The following is a 22,721-nucleotide window of genomic DNA, read 5'->3' on the forward strand; positions in this document are numbered from 1 at the left end:
ATATTGTCCAGTTCTCTTGAGTTGACCGCGAGTTCGATTCTCGGGCATTCCACTGAGGGGTCAGAGATGTGTATTTCTGGTGATAGAAGTTCACTCTCGACGTGGTTCGGAAGTCACGTAAAGCCGTTGGTCCCGTTGCTGAATAACCACTGGTTTCCTGCAACGTAAAAACGCCATACAAACAAACAAACTTGCATACTACCTGGCGTTAGAGGTGATGACTACATACGCACAAACACGCAAACATACACACACACACACACACACACACATATATATATATATATATATATATATATATATATATATATATATATATATATATACAGTCTATACATACCTATTACACATACATATATATCTGTATATACTAATTATTAGGTCAAAATTAGACGATAGTGAACGGCTTTCTGTCTTTTTCTTCTCCTGCGTTCCTTGGAATCACTTCCAACCTTGCTATCAAACTTCAGTTCTTCCTTGCTCCTATTTTCAGTTCTCATTGAAAAAATCATTGGAGTAAGCCGTTGCTAGAGTTCAGAATTGGACTCGGCGGTCTCTAAATTATCCAATAGTAACGGTAAACTCACACTGGTTGTAGGAACACCATATTAAGCCAAAAAATAGTTCGAACATCAAAGGAATTTTTAACATTGTCATTAATGCTGATTTACCTTAAAATTTTTTTCATCTTCTTAAGGTTTGTGTAAAATATTGAGCATTTGAAAAATATCATGCTTTTACCCTTTTTATTAAAAAAAAAACTTTGAGTTATTACAGTTTCCAAAGATATTCACTTCAAAATTATAATAAGAATGTATCTTGTAGACACGTATAAAGAATTTCAAACATAAATTGGAGGCTGTTATAGATTCCAGAACTTCACTATAACCACCAAGGAATACAAATTTGACATGCTGTTATGCTGGGCTACGCGTTATTGATACATTATCAAATCAGACAACGACACCTTTTTCACTTTACCCATCCACATTGCATACAAGTAACCTGTCAATAAAACTAACGCACTATTATCACCACTAGACACTGAATGCTAAACAGAGGTTGTTAACTCACAGGTGTTCAGTCCTGAGAAATGAGATGGAAGGTTAATTGCGCAAGAGATAAGTGTCCTGAGACAAGGCAAAGGCTAGCCTCTGAAAAATGGATTTTGACCCATATTCTCCTCTCAGCCTGAAGATGAACCACTTGAATATGAAACTACCCTCTAAAGACAACAGCAGCGGGGAGGAAGTGCCTTTAGTGAGAGAGGGAAGGAAGAAAGAGTCAATTGGCGTCTTAGGCAGCGGCGACTATGGCCGAGCTATAGCTGGGAAGATTGCTCAGTGTGGATACTCCGTTCTGGTCGGTTCGCGTGATCCCGCAAACACTCAGATCCAGTGAGTTTTGCAGGTTAAATATTGACACTGTCAGATATTTCTCTGTTATTACCAGTATACACTGCACTTTTAGATATTTCTCACATTGCGTACGGTGCACAATTCATTTTTTCCTCACCATTGCCTCTATTCACTATGCATTTCATTCTCTTCTTATCATTGGCCAACGATAACACGTTTAAAGGTTTCTTACCAATGCATATCAACTCAAATTTAAACCTTTCTCAACACTGCATAGCTACGACATGTATGTTAACTTTTCTCTGGGTCATATTTTTTTTCAGCGATTCCAGACAAGCTTCTATTAAACTATTCGCTACATTGCATGCCAACAATGTTGCGTTTTTCACACAGCACCTTCTGCTATATTTCCCAACTCCAGTTTACTTCTACAATTGTGCATTTCTGGCTTCCAAACTTTTCTCTGAATAGCTGACTGAATTAAACTGATAACATTTCTCCTTACAATAATGCGCAACATTGATTGCCAGTTTACAATGCACTCAAGAATATTTTTCTAGCATTGCCATTCTTTAAGGCTACAACTCACAGTACTTTCTTTATTATGCATGCCTTGGCTGTGACACGCTCTTTGGCCTCTTGATGCGATTTTCTCTTTTAAATTACTAACACATTTTGGTGTTTCTTGTTAATTTCTGTTTGTAGGTCCTACATGTGATGCCGAGAGAAGTTTTATTTTCATGCCTTTTTTTTTTATCGACCTATTAACAGTGACAATCTAATGATGCTCCTTGTGAATTATGTTAACACCATTAAAAATGAAAATTAAAACAGAATTTCACATCAGGTGAAGCGGTAGTTCAGCAAAGAGTGATATTTTAGCCTAACACTATTGCAAGAATGACTTGAAATAGATGGGTAAGCAGGTGGACTTTTTTTTATTAGAAAAATATTACATATTTACATAAGTAGGATGTTACAAAATAGTACAAAAATATATACCTACAATATTTACAGTTTATCATGGATTTTTTTTAACTAGGCTTTAAATCATTTTTTTAAAAACTAGGTAATAATTGTACTATTACTTACAAAATCAATACTGGTTACTCAAAAAAGTAATTAATGTACTCTTTTGTGAAAATCTTTTTTATTCTTTCTTTGTAATGGTTTTTTAATAGCCACCTATCATAACAAAATTTGCTTTTAACAAAGGCATGTTTCCTGTCTTGTGTAATGTCTCTTTTTACTGACCCAAGTCAGTCCATACTCTTTTTCTTTCCCACTGTTATCCCTTATGGGGTCGGGATGTGCCTTCACTAACTTCCTTACAACATCAGGCATAGTTTGGCAAAGGAGTTTTTACGAAAACATGCTCTTGCTCTCATCAACCACAGTTATTTGTGGTGGGCCTCGCTTTGACTGAAGAGTCCAATTGCAATTCAGCAGTGTCCACAGGTACCGGCAGTGGGCCTAGCCTTTTACTGAAAAAGTAAGACTGCAAGGCAGCAGCGTCCACAGGTACCGGCAGTGGGCCTAGCCTTTTACTGAAAAAGTAAGCTGCAAGGCAGCAGTTTTCAGTTTTTGGCGGGGGGCCTAGCCTTTTACTAAAAAGTCAGACTGCAAGGCAGTAGCTGTCTTTTTAGTCGCCTTTTACGACACGTAAGACCTACGGTGGTAGTATTCTTACAATGATTCTCGAAAAGAAAAAAAAAAAATAACGACAGCTATTTATTGCTCAGTTGATAAATATCAAATGCTTCGGCAAAAGGTAACAGCTGGTGACAGCGATACCTGATACACCGGGTATCATGTAAGTATAAATTCATACACACATTACATATACAAAATGGCATTTATTTCCATGTTGACGGTAGTCCTATGGATAACTGAAACCTTACCATAAACATATCAAGTGCTTTTATAATGTACGACAAATAAACAAAATGGAAAATAAGCGATGTCCTTTATTTATGGGTGCCAGCTTGATGGTAAACACGGACACACCCACACATATATATACATACGTATATGTGTGTGTGTGTATATATATATATATAGAGAGAGAGAGAGAGAGAGAGGGGGAGTGTGTGTGTGTGTGTGCGCGCGCGTGTTGACCTTCAAATGGATTTCCATAAATAAAGGGCACAACTTCGTTTGTATTTCCGTTATCCGTCGTACGTACGTTACGAAACACTTGTTTGCTTAAAGGTGACCACAGTCAACATGGAATTAGGATACTACAATACATAGAAATTTTAGGTCCTTACTAATTCTTCATATATATATATATATATATATATATATATATATATATATATATATATATATATATATATATATGTTCATATAATGTGTGTGGGTGTGTGAACGTAATTATCTGCAAATATCGTCTCTCGTAATCGTCTTATGTAACGAAAACACATTAATCACAGTTACATAACAAGAATCAATAGGACCATAGGAAATTTGTTGTTGTTTGGTTTGCAGTACTGCCTATTAATTTAGTCCTTACTTTTATCCATACACACAAACACACTCACACACACACACACACACACACACACACACATATATATATATATATATATATATATATATATATATATATATATATATATATATATATATATATATACATGTGTATGTATGCATATGTATAACCGTATATGTATGTATGTATATATTTATATATAATATATATACATATGTGTATGTTTGTGTATGTATGCATATGTATAACCGTATATGTATGTATGTATGTACATACATATATATATATATAATATATATATATATATATATATATATATATACGAAATTACGTATATACTGCAGTTCTTTTCGTAAATTGCTGACAGCACTCTAAAATAAATATACCGAATTCCGCCCTCACATTAATTGAAATAAACATTGGTGCCGACGGCAGTGTTTTTGTTATGCAATATTTCTCTTACTTAATAACAGATCTGTCAAGGCAACATAGTTTGAGGAAACAACTGGGATTCTTGAAAATCATTGAAGAAGAGACAATCTGAACAATCTATATCGCAAAACATACATAGTCCAGTACTTCTTTGCATTCTTCAGACTACAATGCGCAATTTGTTCCATGTTTATTTTTTTTATCTTTTATTAAAAAAAATATCAGTCATTACATAGTACGTAGGGTATTACAAAATATTACAAAATTAAATATACATACAATATTTACAATTACTATTGGTTAGAAAGAATTAGAAATCAAAGTCAATGTATTTTTTGATGAATAGATTTTCAATGATTTCGTTAAATAAATTTCTTAACAACCACCTGTCATAAGTCAGTTTACTTTTTTAATTCGTGAATCAACGTTAAACCTTTATCATCAGTTGGAGTATTATTTATACAATATATTCGTTAGTTGACACTTGTACTAGTGACTTTCCCCATGAGACGTTGCTAAGAGTTACAGTTCTAGACGGAGGTGGAAGGGGACTATACATATGCAGTTTATTACACTCTCATGCTGCGTTTCTCATGCTACAAGCGACAGGACGTTGCCATCTTCCGGCTACACGTTGCCAAATTCCATGGCTCTCACGACTGTACCCATAGCAACGAATCAAGTCAACAGAGTGGCGCCGACGGACGGCGCACCTGATTTTCGTCTGCATAGAAGTTATAAAGGCTCATATCTAATGATTGTACTATTGGTCCCTTAGTTACTGTGTAAGTTTCTTGGCCACTGATTGGCTAGCACTTCATGTAAATACCTGTGAAGTTCATTAAGGAAGTATCCTTTCAAGATCACACCTCTTGTCTCAAAATGTCTCGAATAACTCCTGCTAAAGTGGTGTAGTTCATTAACAAAGTATCCTTTCAAGATCATGCCTCTTGTCTCCAATAACTCCTGCTAAAATGGTGTAGTTCATTAACAAAGTATCCTTTCAAGATCATGCCTCTTGTCTCCAATAACTCCTGCTAAAGTGGCGAACTCGCCGCACCAACACCCAGCAAAGATGTCTGAGACATCCGACGACGAACATCACCCTCTACTTCTGCCGATATCAATCCCCAAGTCAAGCTTCCGACCTTCATACCGACTAACGCCTGCACTTGGTTCCCTCAAGACGAAGTCACACTTAGAATCAAGGGCATACGGTCCTCGTCGACCAAGGCAGACTACGTTCTCGCAGTGTTGCCAACTGTAGGGAAATTGACCTATGCTTAGGGTAAATGGGCAAAATCTTAGACAGCAGGGCAATATTTTCAAGTGTAGGGTAATTGTAAGAAGGTAAGTTTAGATCAATATACTCATTAATATTCATGATATTGCATTTAAACATAATCTAAAATTTATTTATTATCATAGCCGCAGAATGTTGGGTCATTTCTCGTCTCCTGTAAGGGGCGTAGGGTTAGAGGGGTTGGCATCTCTGCATTCTCGCCGCCCTGCCTGACAAAAAGTAGCTGGAGACAAAAGACGACGTCGTCCAGTGCGAAGGCCTGAAGAAGGTCCTATTGGACAGATTCACGCCGTCCCTAGCCGTTCGTGTACAACAGATCGGCGCAGCACAGCAACCCTTAGGTGACCAACGCCTATCCGCCGCCCTTCTCAAGATGAGAGCCCATTTACTGATTATGGATCTACCGCTGGTTTTAGAGCAGATGCATTTCGGATTTCATACGAGATTCTCATTATAAGTCAAAGGCTACTAAGAACGCATTTACAGTCAGGCTTAGCCTTATTACCGCTCAAAGAACCCGTTCTTATAGTGCAAAGGATTACCACCTTCTTCATTAATACCTCAGTACCAGGCCGTGAACATGTCTTACTCATATCAATATACAGCCACTGGAGGAGCAGTATTATATTCCCTTCGAAGGAAATGTAACGAGTTCCTTTTTATAAGCCTCAAAGTCAAACCTGTTCATCACAATTTCTTATAATTCTATGCTAGCGGATGTCCCTTCTCTTAGCCAAATCTGTGCTTAACGATCTCTTAAGCCTCAGTGGCGTGATCGGTATGGTCTTGGGCTGCCACCTCGTTGGCCGCGAGTTCAATTCTCGGGCATTCAACTGAGGGGTCAGAGATGTGCATTTGTGGTGATAGAAGTTCACTCTCGACGTGGTTCGGAAGTCACGTAAAGCCGTTGATCCTCCCGTTGCTGAATAACCGCTGGTTCTATGCAACGTAAAAACACCATACAAACAAACATTAACGACCTCTTTCCATTTTATGCTAGTTGAGATTCTTGGCACAGGGTCATCATATTATCTGGCGAAACCTCTAGTTTTAGCGCTCTTATGAAGAAGGTAGCAAAGAGATCGTCGGAAGAGGAGCCCCGCGTGTAATAACAACAGTTTGGGGATATAACTAAACCAGGGAATAAACTAAGACTGTTTTACTTCTCCCGCAGGTACTTTTTTTCATCTTTTATTATAGAAAATATACAATACTTTAGAATTTTAACGGAATTAAATTCAGAATTTTATCCAAGTTGACTTAAATTTACTAGAATTTAACAAGAATCTTATCTCGCACGTTTTACAGATAATCTATGTATTTTAATGTAAATAGTTTTCTGTGGTTACCCATATCAGATTTTATCAGTATTTTGGAGATCCGAATGAGGTTCGTAGTCTACAGTTCTGTACATTAAACAGTGTGTAGAGGGCAGCAGCTTGTCTGGGAAGGTGATCACCATGTGCAGAAACACTGTAGGTGTGCTAAATGCGTAATCATATACAAAGGCATTACCTTCTTCCCCACCGTTATCCCTACACTTTAGGGTCGGCTGCCTGATGCACCTTTCCTTGCAACATCAAGCATGATTTATTATTTGGCAAAGGGGTTTTTACGACCGCATGCTCTTGCTGTCATCAACCACAGTTATTGGCTGTGGGCCTTGCCTTTTACTGGACAGTAAGACTGCAAGGCAGTAGTTTCCACAGTTATTGGCTGTGGACCTAGCCTTTTTTTGGACAGTAAGACTGCAAGGCAGTAGTTTCCACAGTTATTGGCGGTGGGCCTAGCCTTTTTCTGGACAGTAGGACTGCAAGGCAGTAGTTTCCACAGTTATTGGCAGTGGACCTAGCCTTTTACTGGACAGTAAGACTGCAAGGCAGTAGTTTCCACAGTTATTGGCTGTGGACCTAGCCTTTTACTGGACAGTAAGACTGCAAGGCAGTAGTTTCCACAGTTATTGGCAGTGGACCTAGCCTTTTACTGGACAGTAAGACTGCAAGGCAGTAGTTTCCACAGTTATTGGCTGTGGGCCTAGCCTTTTACTAAAAAGTAAGGCTGCAAGGCAGCAGCTGTCCTTTTAGTCGCCTTTTACGACACACAGGACCTACGGGGGTGCTATTCTTACACCTCAAAAACCGGGTGGATATACAAAGGCATTATTGGTCCCTCACAGATTGGTAAAGGATTGATATCCAATTCGCTGTACATCGGAATTGATACATTTCCATATATGTTAACCGAAGGGGAATTTTTTAGTTGATAATAATTCCGTCCTCTCGTGGATTTGAACCAGTGCCCAGCGGACAGAGAAGAAATCAAGACTTCAGTGATGTTATCGACTTGGCCAACTAAAAAATTCCCCTTCGGTTAACATATATGAATATATATTAATTCCGAGGCAGAACGAATTGGATATTAAAGGACATTTGTAGCTTAATGCAATGCATGTATATGAAACGAGGTGATGTGATAAAAATTCATTATATATATATATATTATATATATATATATACATATATCTATATTATATGTATATACATATATATATATAAGATATATAATCTATTAAATATATAGATATATATATATATATATATATATATATATATACTATATATATATATATATGTGTGTGTGTGTGTGCGTGCGCGAGAGAGAGAGAGAGAGGGGAGCGAAATTTTGCACTATGCTTTCCTCCCAGCAATGTTCTTCTTTCCTTCCCTCAGAGAGCTAATCCTTCAGAAAGCAGGCACTCGTCTCGTAACCCAGCAAGAGGCGGCAGCGGCTGACATCGTCATAGTCGCAGTGGGAAGCGACCATTACGCCAGACTCCCGCTGCACCTTCTCAGGGACAAGATCGTCGTCGATGTGGCTAACTCCACTGCACCCCAGCCTCCAAGGTCAGATAGAGCATATCGGGGTTGCTATTTGCAGAGCAGGAAGCTGGAACTGTATTAAATATGATTATACTTCTAAGGAATAAAATTCAAAATATGTAATCTGTACAATTCACCATGTTAATATAATGTAAAATCATTATTGTATTATGTTAATATTAGTTAGAAAATTGTAGCCTTACCCAAATAAAATTGTGGATAAACCACACTTTACATTACTCTAACTAATATTTAACTTTCTAAACTGTTCCCTACCATGGTTAGCTATATAGCTAACTGCTCTCACTCTTCTTTCACCCGTCTTACCTATCAGCTAAAAAAAAAAAAAAAAGCGAAAAGACACCTCTTTAACGACGGAAATAAAAAAAAACTTCACTGAGAGGCTTTTGCGGTTATAAATAGTCTTAGAATATAGAAATTAACACAAAATTTGTCAATGTCCGTCGTTGTTCTTCATACACGTATATGACCTATATCTCCCTTTTATTGCTCATTGTTCAAAATTTCGTGACATCTATTTCCAGCCAGCCAAGTAATGCTGAAACCCTGCAGAGTCTGATTCCCGAAGCTTACGTGGTCAAAGCTTTTAATGTCCTCTCAGCCTACGCCCTCGAGAACAATGTCCAACAGTCTGCCAAACAAGTAAGTCGTTGTGACTGTGTTTCCTTCTACGTCAAGTTTATCTTACTTCTTTTAAACTGAATATAATATATTGCCTTCTGAAACTTCAAGAGGTGGACTATCACTTCCTTCAGTGCTAAGTACCACTATGCCTTCTTCTATTTTAAGCGTCTCTGTGGCGTGATCGATATGGTCTTGGCCTGCCACCTCGGTGGTCGTGAGTTCGATTTTCGGGCATTCCACTGAAGGGTCAGATATGTATGTGCATTTCTGGTGATAGAAGTTCACTCTCGACGTGGTTCAGAAGTCACGTAAAGCCGTTGGTCCCGTTGCTGAATAACCACTGGTTCCATGCAACGTAAAAGCACCATAAAAACAAACAATCCTTCTATTTTAGTGTTTCCTCGGACATGGTCTATAAAGTGGGATTAGATTGTTGGTCTTTCATGTTTAATTCCTTGAAAACTAAGTTACGCCGTCACTTAGGTATCGGCTGTTTGCCTGTCATCTGTCAGTCAACAGGAAATCTCAAGAACTTCGGAGATGAACTGCCACCAAACTCTCTTGGGGAAGACCTTTTGCCGTAGAATAATTCTTGTAAATTTAATAGTTGTTGCAGACCAAAACCTAAATGCAATGGTCCTTAGGGTGTTCTTAATATTTGGGCTGTCTGTTCAGATAAGTTCTTGTAGAAGCTCATCTGTAGAATAATGTCCAGAATATGAATTAATACCTCCCGTTCGATCTTTTCCTCTACTTCCAGAGCTTTTGATCATAATTTCACGGATAAGGGGGAGGGGGGTGGTTTCCTGGTGAGCCTTCTGTATGCATGTAGGAGGGCTAATTTTGCATTCGTAGACTTTGATCAACATTCTAAAACCGGTGCGCATAACATCCTTGAATATGTAGCAAACTTTAGTAAATATTGAGTTCCACATGTCTGAACAAGCACTGATCAATTTTTCTTCAGACACACACACACATACATACATATATATATATATATATATATATATATATATATATATATATAGATATAAGATATTTATATATATATTATATATATATATATAAAATTCCATGTATGGACTGTCTCTCATTTTATCTCGGACAGTCGAGCAAGGGCTTAAAAGTAAGATTAAACCAGCATAAATATTCTGTAAAAACTGGGCAAACATCTAATGCAATATTCATTCATTTAAGTGAAAACAACCACCGAATAAATTGGATTGGTAGTTCAGTAATTGCAAGGTCAAAAGATGTCTTATCACGAAATCTTTTAGAATCTGCTTTAATACAACTTACTTCTCATTGTAATTTCAATATTAGTCGTGGCCTGTTTTATTTAGACCTTTGTATTTGTAACATGTTTAAGAATGACCTCAAAGATATAATTACAGACTTAAATAAAAATTAGTTGCCTTAGAGATATCTTTGTTGTATATGTATGTTTAGTATGTATTGTGAATATGTATTGTAAATATGTTTTTGTTTACCAAAATTCTGAATAGCTGTCACCTATAATAATCCTTTAATTGTCTTGTCCTTGTGTCTGAGCAGATTTGACTTAATCTTTTTTTTAAGTTGTACCCATGTTTATGCTTGTTTGGGAAGGTTACTCATCTTCCAGGTGTGTCGGATTCTAGGTACTAATCTCTTTATAATCCCTATCTGTCAGTTATACGACCTTTCTTGTATTGTCAATTCCTCATGTAAGTCAGTTCATCTGTTAAGTAAAGGACGTTGAACGTCGAAAGATCTTGCGGAAAATCCGTTGTTTATTTTCTCTCGTGGCTTATACCGTTATTTATGGATTTATCACGTTCCAATCTTTCGTGATTCAGTTATACTTTGTATACAGTATATATTTATATAATGTGTGTGTGTGTGAGTCATATCACATTACCATGATTCATATACATACATCGAGCTACGAATGTCCTTTAATATCTAATTCGCTCTACCTCGGAATTAATATATTCTCATATATGTTAACCAAAGGGGAACTTTTTAGTCGACTAAAAAAATTCCCGTTCCGTTAGCATATATTAATTCCGAGGTAGAGCGAATTAGATATTAAAGGAAATTTGTAGCTCGACGTATGTATATTATATGTGTGTGTGTGAGTGCGCGCGCGCAAATACACACATACATATGCATATATGTATGTATTTATGTATGTAAGCATGAGATGACTATGCATGGATATCCATGCGCACATAACTCAATTACGCATCTACCAATAAGAATATGAAAATGACCTAGGATAAACTATCCTTCTGTAAGGTGCCGGTTGCATCCGACTGGGCAGCGGCGCGCCAGAGGATCCTGTGCCTTGCCCGGGAGATGGGGTATTCGGCGGTGGATCGTTGTGGATTGGTCAATGCCCGGCAGATAGAGGCCATTCCTCTGCAGCTGATGCCCTCCTGGAGGGTACCGGTGACCGTGGTTGCGATTCTTTGGAGTCTTCAGTACCTCGTCTTGCTGTTCAAGTAAGACCCCTTTTAAATAGAGTAAGATTCCTTTCGAGAGATTCTCTTTGGGTTAAGTATCCTATTAAAGGACTGTCCTTTGACGTAATTGTTGCTTCATATTTACTATTATTGTTATTTTTTGTTAAGGTTGTCCTGTTGTAATATTGTTATCTACTCGCATGTGGTTATAATGTATTGCTAATTTCGTCACTATAGTAGATTCACATTAACCGTGCATTTGATGTCTAGAGCAGTCCCTTACGACGCTCCTGATTGGCTGTTGATAAGCCATTCACAGGGCTGGAAACTCTGTCTCTCTCGAGAGTTCACATGGGTAGGATCTATGTTCCATCTCTCCTGAGGGATACGTCTTTCAAAAGTATCCCCCAGGAGAGCTGGAACATAGAACCTACCCATGTGAACTCTCGATAGAGACTGAGAGTTTTCAGCCCTGTGAATGGCTTATCAACAGCCAATCAGGAGCGTCGTAAGGGACTGGTCTAGACATCAAATGCACGGTTGATGTGAATCTACTATAGTCTTTCGTACAGACGTGTCCAGTAGAATGGAAATTGTCACTAAGTGGCCTCATCGATATTGCAGTGTAGACACGACTGTGATTCGTGCCCTTTTAAGCCGCGTTTCTTCGTTAATTTCCTCTCCTAGGTACCAAGTGTGCGGCAGCGTAAGAAATGAACCCTGGGCTTCTGTTACCTTCAAGCATCTCGCCCTTATTAACTTCAACCGCTCCACTGCCATCACGGCTCTGTGGACTCTGACGCTCTGCTATCTCCCTGGTCAGTAGCGCTCGGTTAGCACGTTCGAAGATTAAATAAATCGGTCACTTCCACCCAGTGTCTGTAGATATAAGGACCAACATGCAATGAATTCCATCCGTGATAAGGTGCTAGACCCTTTAATATAGCGACCTTGGTTCGAATGTTGGTGAAGAAGGATGGGAATTTTTTATTTCATTTCCAAAATCCGACAATGTTTTTAGTGGAATTCGTATCCAGCAACATTTGGGATTTGAGAAGCTAAAATTGTATTTTATCTTAGATGTATTTACATATTCATCTTTTAAGAGCGTTTGACAGAAAGGCACTTTAAGGTGTGTAACACTGCCTTTCGGATGGCTTTAAGTAATATTTTTATGAGATATGAGATGTCCATTCTGGAAGGCATCATTTTTAGTTTCAGTTGTCCGTATTCTTTAGCCCAGAAAAGCCATTCTTCCAGCAGAATAAGACAAAGGTCATTTCTCTACTTTGTCCTCTGATTTCTAAATGTATTAAAGATAAGTTGTTTTAAGTCTTAAGTCGTTTCAGGACATCATCAATTACGGGCATTGGTTTTTCATTTGGTAGCAAATAGTTTGCCCCTGATGTATGTATAACCTTTTAATAATATAATTTCTTTCTAACATTTATTTTCACCATAAGGTTGTATTTTGTTCGTATCCCCATCGTCCTAGGACATCCTGATTTGATATATTTCTCGACAAACGATGAAAACACTCTACAACTAAAGATCAGAAACTTTGCGTTTAAGTAGAAGCTTAAATTTAAAAATCCGTAGAAAGTTTTTTATTTCTTGTTCCAGGAATACATCACATAAGAATTAAGAGTCTTCCCCAGGAAAGTGCATTTCATCACTGTGCATCATCAATTGATGCATCTAAACATCCTAATCTCTGGCTTGAAAAGTTTCGTTGGAAAAATATTAGGCGATTCTCTGAATTCTAATTATGAGTGACTTTTAATTCGTAAACAAGCCAGAGATACCGATCTAATATGAGCTTCAAGATTACCTGTTTCCTCATCTCCACAGGGGTGTTTGCTGCTTACCTCCAACTTTTTTGGGGCACAAAATATAGGCGCTTCCCCAAATGGTTAGACACATGGCTAAAGATGAGAAAACAACTCGGACTACTTATGCTAGCATTAGCTGCTATTCATGTAAGTTAACGTCTCTATAGAGCTTAGGTATAAGACACAAAATCAAATCATAGGAAGTCACATAAATTTCAGTTGATTGTTCCACAATGTAAAGCGTTGGACGTATTAACAACCGGTTCCTTGTCGATTATTACAGCTAAGAGATCTCTTACAAAGAAACTAGTTATTATGAAATATTCTGTCCTCACTTCCTAATTCTTTGTCAGTCAATTGATGCACCAAAAATCCAAGCTTTTTCTGTTCTTTCGTCTTTTAAATCAAGATATCTTTACTAAGTAAACAACAAAAGTTAACACCATAGTAACTGAGTATTTACTCCATCTACCTAGCTTTGCATATACCACGATAGTCAAACACCAGGTGACTTCACTCAGCCTTTCTGCATAATTGACAATACACTACAAACCTTTATTCAGTCGATTTCTGCCGTGACTCATTCAGAGAAAAGCCTTTGTTTTGTGCAAGGGTACGTTTCCACGTATATTCATTGCGTGCTCTACAATCGATGTCACTGACCTTGCAGTTCTCGTTCATTAAAGTTTTACTGTATCTTACGTTGATTCATAGGACCTCGTGCGGAATGTGGTACTGATATGCTGCTTGGAATGTCCGTTATTCTGAATCTTTATTATCACTTTTCTATTACCACTTTCCTTGACTATGTCAGTAAGGGTCCCACATCACGTGACGGCATTTAGTAGAGTTTAAACACTGGAATAGTGGCTGACTTGTTTTCCGATTCGCTCTTAATGGCTTTTCTTTTTGAATACGGATTTAAGAGTTCTCAGGTAGTGTTATAGGTTTTTGAGTGGTCATCTTACACCATTGTTACTTAAGCGTTGTTTTATTTTCAGGCTCAATAAATAACTCATGAACTTTGACAGCGTTAGGAATTCATGGCTACATGTGTCTCTGTTATGTTCGGAATTCATTTGAATTCCATCTTTTCAGAATTCACGAAGCATTAAATTTACAGGTAGATCATGATAAAAGGAAATGAATAAACTTATGCCTGTATGTGCCTATAATAAGGTTTTACTGATAGCTTTCCTGTCGCCTCCAGAGATTCACATATGCTGGATCCGTATTTTAAGTTCATAATCAAGCTTATTTAAAACTTTTAATTAATATATTAGGCCTCCTGGTAGGAAATCTATCTGTAACATTTAGTATAAAGCGAATAACATTTTACCACAAGACGCAGTAAATGAAATTTCCCATCCTCTTTCCCCTCAACGCCTTTCCGAAGACCTGCCTTGGACTCGCTGTGTGGTCAGGGCGCTATGACCCTCTCATGTGGGAACCTCCGACCATCATCTCGGCTAAGGTCAAGCACAACGAAACGTCTTACGTCACGCGAAATGTCACCGTCCTGAATTCGGCCATGACTCTTCAGGGAGAACTTTTCCTCACATTTGGTGAGGAGAAAAACTTGTTTATGACATATTCTAAACTTTTAGGTGATTAAAAGACAATTCTGGAAAGGATTCCACACGATTATCTGAAGGGCATGATTAGTTTTTAGAGGTAAGACCAAGATCATCAAATTCCGAATTCTTCTTCCTCTTCTTCTCAGGTTAATTATGAGTCGGGTCGCTGTTTTTAAGGTAACTTTTTCAGGTGTTTCTATCCTATGTCCTTCCTTCATCTATTCCTTTGTCTCCGACGTCTCCTCGACTGCATAGTCTCTCTCTACCCTCTCCCCTTGAAGGCAGTGCCCAAACCATCTTTTAGTCTTGACTCTTGGGTCCTCTTTGACCCTTCAAGGTCGAGATGGTTTGGGCACCAGATGAGGAGGGAGGGAAGATGGTGGTTGACAAGTTGCACGGGAGATCGCGAAGGCTCCTATTCTTGGTATGTTGGAGTCAATTATTTATTGAAAGGTATATTAAGTTTATGTAGACCCTTACTCTTAATTAATTGTTGGCATAATGACATCAAATATTTATGATAATCCTGAATCCTGTCATACCAGTGAGGTTTAGTAATTATAAATAATGTGTCACACATGTTATCTGAACAATCTCAATTTAGCTTGGTAAAGTCTTACATCGTTTATATTGATTCTCTCTGTAGACCTACATGATAACATAGAGTGTATGAATCTAATACAATGGAAAGGAGAAAGTCTTTTCTACCAAAATTAATTTTTACGCCAAAATCATTTTGTAACAAATTTCCTAACTAGATGTATACAAATCATTATCGACTTCACTCAGAACTTGTGCTTCACAGATATCATACTTGATCATAGTTTGATCCGTTTAAATTTGACGATGACAATCATTATTCAAAATGGCAGCTGTTTTCTTTAAAATGTTTGAAGGAAGGGGAATAAGTTCACTTAGTCTCACAGGAATTAGATTTTGTATGACAGGAGGAACGACATAAAAGCTTCTCTTCTGAAGGCACCCTGTCAATGTTTATAACTTGCCTACTGGGCGTGACGTCACTTCCGTCGGTGGGCGCTACACTGACCTGGCGAGAATTCACCTTCATCCAGAGCAAGTTGGGTTGGATGGCCCTGCTCACGGGCACCATTCACGACGGTCTCCTGGGGTGGGGCTTCTCCCTCAAGGACTACCAAGTGTGCTCCTTGCCCTCCGGAGCTCAGGTAACCCAATAAGAACTTTATAGTTTAAACATCTGTTTGCACTGCTTAACCTTTAGTCCCATCAGTGCACTTCACGCTGTGCGCTGTTGGCGTTACCCAAAGTTCTTTGCAGCGTCCCTTCGGCCCCTATCTGCAACCTCTTTCATTAGACATAACCCCGCTCATATCCTCTTTCTTCCATCTTCTAAAAATTGTTTCATAGTTATCTTAAGCACTGGATAACTTCATATGTCCCATCGTTTGGCCTTTGGCCTATTCCAGTTCCAATAACCTTTGATACTAAGCGCGAATATTCGCCTCATTTTGATAAAGATCTCATCTGGTGATCACACAGGGAAGAGATGCAATATTATTAGACACTGCTCTTCAATAAATTGTCAATTTCTCATTCTATTTCCTTTATTTTCAGTACGCGTTGATTTTCCCGCTTCTCACAATTTTGTTGAAGTTGTTTCTTCTGTTGCCATGTGTAGACAACGCTTTGCAGAAAATAAGGCGAGGACACGACAGGAAGAATAGAAGGGTGATCAACGTTCTTCCTGAAACTACTCAAATCTCGGAGAAACGCAGAAGTACGTGGCCTTTTATTTTACATTTCATTTTTTTTATTAGATACAATTCCTCCAAAATATAAGAATAGTTGGCGTCTACTTCATTTCGTTTGCAAAAAAAAAAGAAGCTATTTGCAGTAGTTAGCACGAATAATCTAAATTTCTTGCAACGTGAATAGAGAAAATTAGGAATAACTGCAATATTTTCCTGAACTTTCTAGGCCTTGAGAATAATCTTCAATAAGCTGGGTTGCATATAATAAGACACCTTAATTAAAACGATAATTGTAACAAGATTTTGTAAGAAAGCAACAGATGTCAAAAATGAAGAATTTTCAATTTAGTTTTTAGTCTTCAAACTGATCCAAGAGCACAAAAGGAAGTGTTGAAAGGTGGTCTGGAAACAGATGAAGGATGAATAAAGGATATTTGTAATTCTCTTTCTTACTAGTTTTTGTCCTCTTGATTCATGCCAAGCGCACAAGAATCTCCTTTTCAGTAGCGGAAACAATGAATGAATGTTTTTTGTTAAGCACCAGTAATGGCGAGTGAATCTCTTTGACAGATCGGACATCCACAACCAGCATATTTACAGCGACAGACAACCAGCGAGGCCAGTCATAGCCAAAGTTTGGTGAAAGGGATGCAGATCAAACAATTGTAGAATACGAGCACTGGTTGCTGTGTAAGATTATATTATCCCCCATTCTGAATTCGCTCAACATAAAAGCTGTACTACCTAACTTTGTGAAGTCTTTGTATGCGTGAAGTCTTTGTATGCGTGAAGTCTTTGTATGCGTGAAGTCTTTGTATGCGTGAAGTCTTTGTATGCGTGAAGTCTTTGTATGCGTGAAATAAATTTCTGTTGAAAATGACAACAAATTTATTTGTGTTATATTTTTTGCACTCTATAGTGATATCTCTATGTAATCTCTTATTTTCAGTATTTTTGAACAAGCATTTTCTGAAAGCTTAGAAATACGAAATGCTTAAGGAAATGCACGAAGGGATTTTTCATCCTAGGACGGATTTTCATTTCCTCCTTAGAAGACTGATGTTGGTGTTTGACCAATGACGCTACCGTCCCTCCCCCCTATAATTATTATATAGTCACGAAGCAGAAAATGAGCTAATAGTTTTGTTCAAAAGTATAAAACTCTACGGTACACGCCAGTCACATTTCACTTACTCTTAAATTTCTTCGACAACCTTTGAGGGAGAGATGACAAGCATTTTTAGAGTGAAGGACTAACCTGTCTGTATGTCTGTCCTCCTGCGTAAAGGCTTTATTGCCAAATAATGTGTTACACATATTTATCAAAGGCCTCTCTTCTACTCTTCTATGGCCTACTTGACATCTTCTATATATAGTTTTAGCTCCCTCCCAATCCATGATGTGACTATTCTCCAAACAATGTTTAGCAGTAGCGCTGTTTGGAGCGAAGTCCCTAACCGCTTTTATATATTCCTGTAATGTAATGTTCTTACCCCTACCTGTCTCCCCAAAATAAAATAACTGACAGAGCTTGAATTTTGTAGAACATACTCCTTTATGTCCATATTCGTTACTAACGCTACCAATTCTGCGGCTATTATTCTTACTGAATTTGGATTTGATTGGATTTTCATACGTGAAAGCTACTTTAACATTCCCTGTACTACTGGCCGGTCGATTTTAAACTCTCATGAATAGAAGCGTTATGTATCTCTTGCTGTGATCAGTCTGCTTGTGCGAGGTGTTGTCAAACTTTTTCTTATCCTTAGACAAAGCTATTTCGAATATGGGAAATTTCATCTCCTAAGTACTGTGAGTCACAAACATTAAGAGCCCCAACAACCATGTTAACAATGACATTTTTACGAATAAAAATTAACATAATTCTACATTAGTGGGCTTTCGGTAAACCGAGAATTCAAACTTCTTTGTGTTTGGATTATGAACACTAGGACATCCTTTTTGTATTTTGGAAAAATAGAGTACCCTATACACTGTTGTGGCTTTTAACTCAATTTCTGTTTTATTTGGCTTGATATATTGGTGTCTGAGGAAGAGACGAGTGCCAGAAGGATTAGTGTGGTTCACAATGGAAATGTTTATAAAGTAAAAAAACTACCGTAGTTACAGTAAGCAGATATGGACGTCCAGAGGGATTTGTTCGATGTAGGAATAGGTTACCTGCAAGGGTGTGTAACACCTGTTTAGCCCCGTAGGAGGTTAGTGCCGTCAGTGCACCTGATGCGGTATACTGTAAACATTGCTTAAGGTTCTTTGCAGCGCCCCATCGGCCCCTTAGCTGCAACCCTTTTCGTTCCTTTTACTGTAACTCCTTTCAAATTCTCTTCCTTCCGTCTTCCTTTCCACCCTTTTTAACAATTGACTGATAGTGCAACTGCGAGGTTTTCCTCCTGTTGCACCTTTCAATTCTTTTTTTGTCAATTTTCGTTCATTCGGGATTAGTGAACCTCATGCGGTTCACTGTAGGCATTACTTAGTTCTTTGCAGCGTCCCTTCGACCCCTAGATACAACCCCTTTCATTCATTTTACTGTAACTCCGTTCATATAAGTTTTCTTCCATCTTACTGTCCACCCTCTCCTAACAATTGTTTCATGCTGCAACTGCTTTGAGGTTTTCCTCTTGCTACATCTTTCAAACTTTCTTCATTTCAGTGTCCCTTTAAGAGCTGAATGACTCCATGGGTCCCAGCGCTTGGCCTGAAGTTTATATTCCATTCCATTCCTATGTTAGTTATAAGTATTCTTATCGAGTCTATTGGCCTAGAAAGTTTCAGCGAGTTGACGAATGAAGATAAATTTCGTTATTTTGGGAAAATCTACGGAAGAACTAACGAGGAGAATTGGTAACTTTTAACGAGAGTGAAAAGAGTACTAAACCTCAAAGGAAATGCAAGCACGAAAATGAAAGCACGTAGAAAAGCCACAGCATGCAAAAGTATATCCAGAACCACTGGTGGTCACCAAATGAAACAAACACCCAGTTTATAATGACTAAGGGTGACAGAACCAGGTTGAAAGTCAATAGATACTACGAAAAATTAAGTTTCCTGGATGACAAGAAAAGATATTAGAGGGAATTCGGAGATAAGTCAATAAATATTAAGATTTGAGTGAAAATGTACCCTACAGTCGTTAGGCCATTCTTACTGCTCGGTACTAACAACCAGTTTGACGAGGATAAGGAGAAAAAAAAGACTGCACAGGACGGAGGTGAGAATTCCTAGAGTGTATCTTAAGTACTTCAATGAAGGATCAGCTACAATAAGAAATGAATAGACAATAGAAAAGCCTGTGTGGCGAGAAGTTTCAAATACCGAATCGGCTAGACGCCAATAGTTTATATGTATGCTTTAATGAGGTAGAAGTGTGACCGATCCAAAAGGTCATGTAAAGAACAAATGAGGCAAAGGAGATCTTACAGAGGAGGATGGTTTTTGCGAATTGCTAAGGGGATCTGGATATATAGGAAGCAATGTGCAAGAATCGTCGTACGAACTCGTTTTCGGAGTATCGTCAGAAATAATTTTGAAAATAAGATATAAATTAAAAAACGGCAAATTAGTACACACACACCAACACATATATAAATATATTCTCAACAGGTGTGTAAATCGTAAAGTTTCAGGTAAATATGAACATTTTTTTTATAGAGTTAGTATTTCACGGTACTTTTTGTTAAAAGAGCTGATAAATATTAAGACAGCTGTGACTACCGCAGAATTATCTCCTCGATTACTGTTCTGTTGCTATTTCGTACACGTCATTAATATACTGAAGGTATAGGTAGCACTCCCAAACGCCTGGATTAAAGCATTCCAACGAACGCATATCTTTCAACGATTTCGTAAGTAAACAGAACTGTTGCTAAATATAATGCAACGTTAAAACACCATACAATCAAGTAAATATAAGATGAACGTTGAACTCAAACTGTGCAAGCGTCAATTCATTAGCGAGTGAACAGGCCAATGAATATGAGGTTTCATTCATACTTCGTAAGGATGATCGAGAATCCCACTATTTCAAAGCTTCACAGAGATTACCCTGATTGTTTGTGTTATTTCCGTATGCCAATTGATTTATCCTGATATATATATAATATATATATTATATATATATATATATATATCTATATATATATATATATATATATATATATATATATATATACATGTGTGTGTGTATGTATGTATCATAAAATCTACAATCTACTAAGAAGGTGAGTGAAAGCCGGGTTTCAATCACCTTACGTGAATTTTTTATATTCGTACTTCATTGTATATATATATATATATATATATATATATATATATATATATATATATATATATATATATATATATATTATATATATAAACTTTACAGAGTTTATTTTACAATGTTTTACTAACATTTATTTGTACACTTTTGTACATGACTGTTTCCCTATATCTTTTATTTTTCGCTTTTCAGTCACCTGATTTTATTGGTTTCCCCATTCAGAATAATCTCTTCCTACTTTTGAAGGTAACTTAAATTACCACAAAACTGGGCCACTTGAACTTAAATCTGGTCGTGGCCCACAGATTGTCAGAGCAATTGAATCAAATGTAGATCTATATTTTACTTTTGACTGGTATATCGTTAAAAAGCTTGCATCGTTCATTTAAATTCCTTAAAATTTTTTTTTAATAAAATTAAAAGTTATTTCTTATACTGTATTGAATGTAATTATTTTTAGATCAAGATTAGATTACAATTAAATGCTCGTTAGCACTTTGTTTTGCTACACAACATCTTACTGTCAAGCTGAAATCTCGACCACCACTCTACTTAACTTGTGTTTTCACCATTACAAGGCGTACTGCTATTGAAGTGCCGGTTTGTATCTTATTCATCGAAAACTAGAAGACTATTGAAGAAGAAGAATAGCTTGATATGGACGATTATCCTGCAGTTCGTCTGCTCACATGAATCAGAATCACCCGCTAAAAAAAACCATTAGCGTAACCTAGTAGTGCTGAATCCCCTCTCCCAACCCATTTTTGTTTCTCTCCGTAACATTAGTAATAGGTTTTGTATGACTAGGCAGTAAATATAAGATTGAAAGTTTTGTAAACTAGCCGAATATTACAAACATGTTGATGGAAGGTATAGACTGGTGTATATCGGTCTAGGTCTCCTTACCTTTAGGCTACCGATGGTTGAGTTATGGCAATGTTGTGTAAACAGCAAGAAAGAGTTGCCAGTTACGAGTTTTATTGCATTTTTAAGAGGAGACCTTCAAAGGTGCTATGGTTAGCTTTGTAATTTCACCCTGAGTCAATGTCAGAGATAAGAATCTTCTTTCTCATATTATGGACTCATGCGAATAAATCAGTTCAGTTAACTATACTCTGTTTTTTTCCATCTGTCCATCCGCCTGTGTTGTTTTCGTATGGTAACACTGCATCCCGGGCTTTAAATAGTTACGCTATGTGTAAGTTTTAGGTAAATAAAAGGATATCTGGGTGTACATTTGCAACTGAAAAGTGTTTTAATAATTTACTGTATGCGAATTACACCGTTAATATTGGAAACAGGATATTATTTAAAGCCCGGGGCGCAGTGTTACCATGCGCGACCACCACAGGCTGATGGACAGATGGAAAAAAACAGAGTATAGTAGTAATAATCAGCCTAATTACTAGATTAGGCTACTATATTCTTCCCTCTGGCAGTACGTGCTCAGAGATGATTTTGCCAGCTTCGTGATTACTTTTGTTCATTGCTGGTTGGGTAACAAAACTTTTTCATTCGTTTTATTTTAGATCGTTATAACTTTCAAGCAGTACATGATAACATTGTAGTATCTTTTTGTAATTTATTCCGGTGCTCTGACCCTCTATAAAATATCTCACTTGGTGACCTTAATACTTTTGCAAAACAAATACTGAGGATTTGGTCACGATACAGTTCTGGATCGTCCTTGAATATGTATATGTAATAACCAAAAAGCTTCTTTCGACAAATATGTCAAC

At 37.5% G+C, this 22,721-nt stretch overlaps 1 protein-coding gene across 1 annotated transcript; it reads left to right on the forward strand.

Annotated features, from left to right (window-relative positions):
* Positions 1-1,161: 1,161 nt before the first annotated feature.
* Positions 1,162-17,681, forward strand: LOC135212822 (metalloreductase STEAP4-like). The gene is made up of 10 exons (XM_064246593.1): positions 1,162-1,397; positions 8,317-8,490; positions 9,012-9,129; positions 11,395-11,600; positions 12,249-12,379; positions 13,413-13,540; positions 14,790-14,958; positions 15,949-16,154; positions 16,564-16,726; positions 17,650-17,681. Exons 1-10 carry the CDS (start codon positions 1,162-1,164, stop codon positions 17,679-17,681), a joined length of 1,563 nt encoding a protein of 520 aa, XP_064102663.1.
* The last annotated feature ends 5,040 nt before the right edge of the window (positions 17,682-22,721 follow it).

Source organism: Macrobrachium nipponense, chromosome 41 (genome assembly GCF_015104395.2).
Source record: "Macrobrachium nipponense isolate FS-2020 chromosome 41, ASM1510439v2, whole genome shotgun sequence".
Lineage (NCBI taxonomy): Eukaryota > Metazoa > Arthropoda > Malacostraca > Decapoda > Palaemonidae > Macrobrachium > Macrobrachium nipponense.

What these genes read in the sequence shown, in the direction of transcription:
- LOC135212822 (XM_064246593.1), top strand. Translation starts at nt 1,162, where the DNA reads ATGGATTTTGACCCATATTCTCCTCTCAGCCTGAAGATGAACCACTTG. An exon ending in GACGCTCTGCTATCTCCCTG is followed by an intron (nt 12,380 to 13,412) that starts GTCAGTAGCGCT and finishes TCATCTCCACAG; the next exon opens with GGGTGTTTGCTGCTTACCTC. An exon ending in AGAACTTTTCCTCACATTTG is followed by an intron (nt 14,959 to 15,948) that starts GTGAGGAGAAAA and finishes TCTCTTCTGAAG; the next exon opens with GCACCCTGTCAATGTTTATA.